Here is a 4,909-nt window from a genome sequence, read left to right on the forward strand (position 1 = left end):
CGTTTAAACGAGCTAAAGCTCGGCTCTAGCTCGGCCCATCAATGTTATCATCATTATTAATATATTATATATTAAAAAATTAAAATTTTGTATAGGCTCGTTTAGGCTCGCGAGCCTAAACAAGCTTTGTATTTCAGGCTCGAGCTCGGGCTCGATAACAAAACGAGCTCTATTTCAGGTTCGAGCTCGGGCTCGGGCTCGTCAAGGCTCGGCTCGTTCGAGCTTTTAATCGAGCCGATCACGAGTAGCTCTCGAGCCTCTAGGCTTGTTTACACCTCTACTCAACAACATTAACTTTAAGAACGAACATACTTCTAACTAATTTATATATATATATATATATATATATATATTGTACTCAGTAGTCCGTAAAATGTGGAAATATCAAACGTAGAGATGAAACCCATTGCGTACCGACACTGATTCGGTAAAACACCGAGTTTCAATGACCGGTCCAAAGAATATACTTTTGACAAAAATTACAGAGAAAATAATAATATTTCGTAAATTTATTGGGAAACGTCATAATGACGAAAGCAGTGAGGCTATGATAGCGTAAGAAAGAGGAGACTTGTTTAAACTAGTAGAAACTTTAACCCCTACACTTTATATTGTTTCTAGATTAGTCCCTCAAGTTGTATCGTATCATATCAAGGGTTACCATTGTACATTTATACCGATAATCGAGTAAATCTTGCATTTTAAAACTTCGAACATGATCCAAACTTAAAGACTGTTTCTTGAGATATTAAATCTATGTTTTCTAATTTGTCTTTATTTTTTCATGTAATATTTGTTTCATCTTTTCTCATATAACATGCCAAAATATTCTTATTTCAATCATTGAATATTAAAGACTTATTATTCTATTCATTTTTAAAGAATGACGGTTTTATGAAAGGGAGTTGCTTATCAACTATATAAATTAATTTTGGTACAATAATAATTTAAAAACTATATTGACTCCTTTAAAAAAATAATCTAACTTTGAATCACCTTTAACATATTTAAAAACTATATTGACTCCTTTAAAAAATAATCTAACTTTGAAACACCTTTAACATGTATATTAGATAAATCTAAATGCACTAAATGTTTTTATATTTTTGTTTTATAATACCACAAGTATCTCCTAACAACAAAACACTAAAATTGCTTGAGAAAAAGATGTAGTTAGATTGTACCGTAAGAAAAGAACTAACTATAGAGATAGAAACCAGTGTAAGCAAGTGCCTCAAAATTCGTCATACGGCTTTTGTCAAACTTCGTCATTGTCGTGTTTTTGCCTGAACTCGTCGGTGCCTTGTTTCTATCAGATTTTATTGTTGCACCGCATTTTCTTCATAGTTTCACACATCTATCACCCATATGTTCAATGTTATATCATTGTTTGAATTTGGTATTCTAATGATCATGTTATGCTCAATTATTAGTGGAACCCTTGTGGCACAAAGACATGAAGAATTTCTGTCACATGTGCAAATTGTTTATTCTATTTTTTAAAACTTGTTATATACTTGTATAGTTATATGTATAGTGTTTTTTTATGTACATGTGCAAATTGTTTATAAGTATATTGCATTTATGAGAATTTCATACTTTGTAGCTGTATTTTCGGTATCGTCACGCATATGATTTGTGATCGCTTATTAACATTTTCTTATTGTGTTGTGTATGGTTTTTTTTTTAAGTTGAGGTGAATGACTTAAAAAAAATCTTGTAACCATTGAAGATCTAATTATGATATATGCTTTATAGTTTATACCTAGTTAGCAGGTTAAATCCACTTACATTTCCTTCATAAAGAAGCACCAATTATTTTAGGAATATTGGATTTTAATAATCTCAACTATTCGTTGTTGATCGCCAACAGTCTCAACTTAAAAAATAATCACTGATAGTCTCTCAACTATTGACATATTGGCCACTAATAGACCCTAACTAACAGAACCCTAACGCCGTTAGTCTTCGATCGCCGGGAAATTGTTTTTGTCCAGAAAAAGGTTTCTAAAGGTCCAATCTAAGGTTACAAAGAGGTTTGGGACGAAAATATTGAGTTCTACGGCCGAAAAGTTTGAGTTTTCCGGCAGGAGTTTTCCGGCGACTTTAATAATTTTGGCTTTTACTAGAAAAAGGTCCCCAAAGGTCCATAATAAGGTTACAAAGAGGTTCGGGACAAAAATGTTGAGTTTTCCGGCCAAAATACATTTTCTCCGGCGACCGGAGACTAACGGCGTTAGGATTCTATTAGTCAGGGTCCATTAGAGGCCAATATGTTAAAAGTTATGACTGCCAGTGATTATTTTTAAAGTTGGGACTGTTGGCGGCCAACGACGAATAGTTGTGATTATTAAAATCCAATATTTCATTATTTTATCATAACTTATAGTGGTATTAGAAAATCAACCAATTTCATAGAAATGGTGGTATTAGAAAATCAACCAATTTCCTAGAAGTAGTTATTGCGTAAAGCAATACAAACAATTTATCTGAATAATAATGTGTATAAGCTAACTAAATTTTTTTGTATGTATCACCCTTATCTTTGAAATCCTTTACACATCAACTTTTACCATCAAACCGGGTTGCGGTTCAGCCGTATCTTTCATGTATTCATGGTGGGACATGCCTACTTTTATTTCACTCTATCTCTATGAATATATTTGTATATATAATTGTAGGTTGGTGGTGGTACTAAAGTTGGTAAGTGTCTTCAAGTAGTCATAGTTTTTAGTTCGTTTATTTGGTGGAGGTTGGTGGTGCAACAACAATTAAGTAATGGGAAGGCAACCATGTTGTGACAAACTTGGAGTGAAGAAAGGACCATGGACCGCGGAAGAAGACACGAAACTCATCAAGTTTATCCTCACAAACGGCCCATGTTGTTGGCGAGCCCTCCCTAAGTTGGCGGGTCTCCGCCGTTGTGGCAAGAGTTGCCGCCTTCGTTGGACCAACTACCTCCGTCCGGACTTGAAGCGTGGCCTCCTCACTGAATCCGAGGAACAACTCGTTATTGACCTACATGCTCGCCTTGGTAATCGGTACGTCTTTAATTTGCTCCATCTTTTTTCTCTACATATTTTGCAAAAGCGCATTCACAATAATCAACAATGAAACCAGATGAGTCAAGGGGGTCTGCAAATCTAAATTTTTTTAACTATAATATGAGTTCGAACTTCTAAATGTAATAACAAAAAAATAACCTTATGATGCACTCCAATTAAAAAGTTTTGGTTGCACTAGAATTAAAGTGATCTCATTTCTTTAGGTAAAAAAAATATGGCAATATTTTTCAATTAAACGATAATTAAGAAACAAACCAACAAGAAAATGTTTTTCTTAAGAGCCAAGAAACCATGTCAAAATGTAATTTATTTAATTCATCGTTAATCTTAAAGACAACGAAAATTTTCAGTCGGTATGTTAGATTAGTTGTAACATCATGCTGTATGTTGTTCAAAAATTTGATTTTATTTTCGACTGTGAGGGATTAATTTACAAATGCATTGTGTAATCATTATTATATTTTAGATAGTTTAAAACAATTATATATAAAATGTGTAGTTATTCAATCACCGTATGCCTTTTTTTTTCTTTGTTTTAGTTCTCCTTAAACTATAAATAATATACTTTTTTATATTTTATTTATAATTTAATTTGATTTTTTAATAATCAGCGTTCGTTAACTTTAAAAAAGTTTTGTTACGGTATGCTTAATCTATTTTTTTGTCAACATTCCGATATATTTTTTATTAAAAACGGAGTTGTATTAAAAAAAAATATTATTTTTGATATCGTAAACTACACTTGTATTCATTTTTATAGTATTTGGTTTCGATATGAGTGGATTTCAGTATTTTTTTCATGCAACGTAATTTTTTAGCTCACAACTTTATGTTTGTAACTTTTATTTGATTAGGCCTAACACTAATTGTAAACATTATTTTATGTTTTGTGCATATACTGAATTCCCACAATAACACGCGGTGTCATTGTATTGGTTTTGGTGGAAAAATGAAATTACAGGTGGTCAAAGATTGCATCAAAATTACCGGGCCGAACAGATAATGAGATAAAAAATCACTGGAACACTCATATCAAGAAGAAGCTTGTGAAAATGGGAATTGATCCGGTCACTCATGAACCTCTTCCTAAAGAAATTCAAACAAGTGAGACGTCATCTCCTCATAGCTCGGTGTCCGAAAACAACCTTTCACAAACTTTAGAAAGTAGAGATAATTCAAAGGAGAACCCAGGTGTTCCACAAATCGAAAACAACTACTCATGTATGGACAATGAGCCGTTCCAAACCCTATGTGATGATGAGAAGATGTTAAGTTACCTCTTAGGTGACAATGAGCCTCTTCTACTTGACGCATCGAGTTGGGAGTCATCAGACGATGACAAAAGGTCCATGAATCATACAAGCGTGTTAGGCTCATGGGACGACTCTACTACATGGCTAATGGATTGTCAAGATTTCGGAGTTGACGATTTTGGTTTGGATTTTCTCAACAAAGTTGACATGTTGGAGATGGAAAACAAAGGGGGATGAGATTACATCTTCGTACATAGCCTATGATAATTAAGTTTATATAACGACCGGCAAGTCGACCAAAGTGTTTCCTTGCAAGTTGAAACATAAGAAGAAACCATTAAACATGTATCAAGTATCATGTGTAAGTTAAATTTAGGTTGGTATTGTCATATGGTTTGTCTCTAGATGGTAGAAGGGAACTCAAATGTGGTTTCTCACCATCAAGGAATTTGTAAAAGAAAATGTGAAAGGTGGGAAATAATGTAAATATCAAAAGTTAGAGGGGTATTTGTGAATATGGAAACTTTATAACGTGTATTATTTGTCCCCAGAAAGAGTAATTGTAAAACATACAATAAGTATTGTCTTTGA

General features: G+C 33.2%; 1 protein-coding gene across 1 annotated transcript; it reads left to right on the forward strand.

The window, feature by feature from the left end:
• Nucleotides 1-2,697: 2,697 nt before the first annotated feature.
• On the forward strand, nt 2,698-4,909 carry LOC110864269 (protein ODORANT1). Its single transcript, XM_022113306.2, has 2 exons — nt 2,698-3,041; nt 4,027-4,909. The coding sequence occupies exons 1-2, from the start codon at nt 2,779-2,781 to the stop codon at nt 4,553-4,555; spliced, it is 792 nt and encodes a 263-aa protein (XP_021968998.1). The 5' UTR covers nt 2,698-2,778; the 3' UTR covers nt 4,556-4,909.

This window comes from Helianthus annuus, chromosome 6 (assembly GCF_002127325.2).
Source record: "Helianthus annuus cultivar XRQ/B chromosome 6, HanXRQr2.0-SUNRISE, whole genome shotgun sequence".
NCBI lineage: Eukaryota > Viridiplantae > Streptophyta > Magnoliopsida > Asterales > Asteraceae > Helianthus > Helianthus annuus.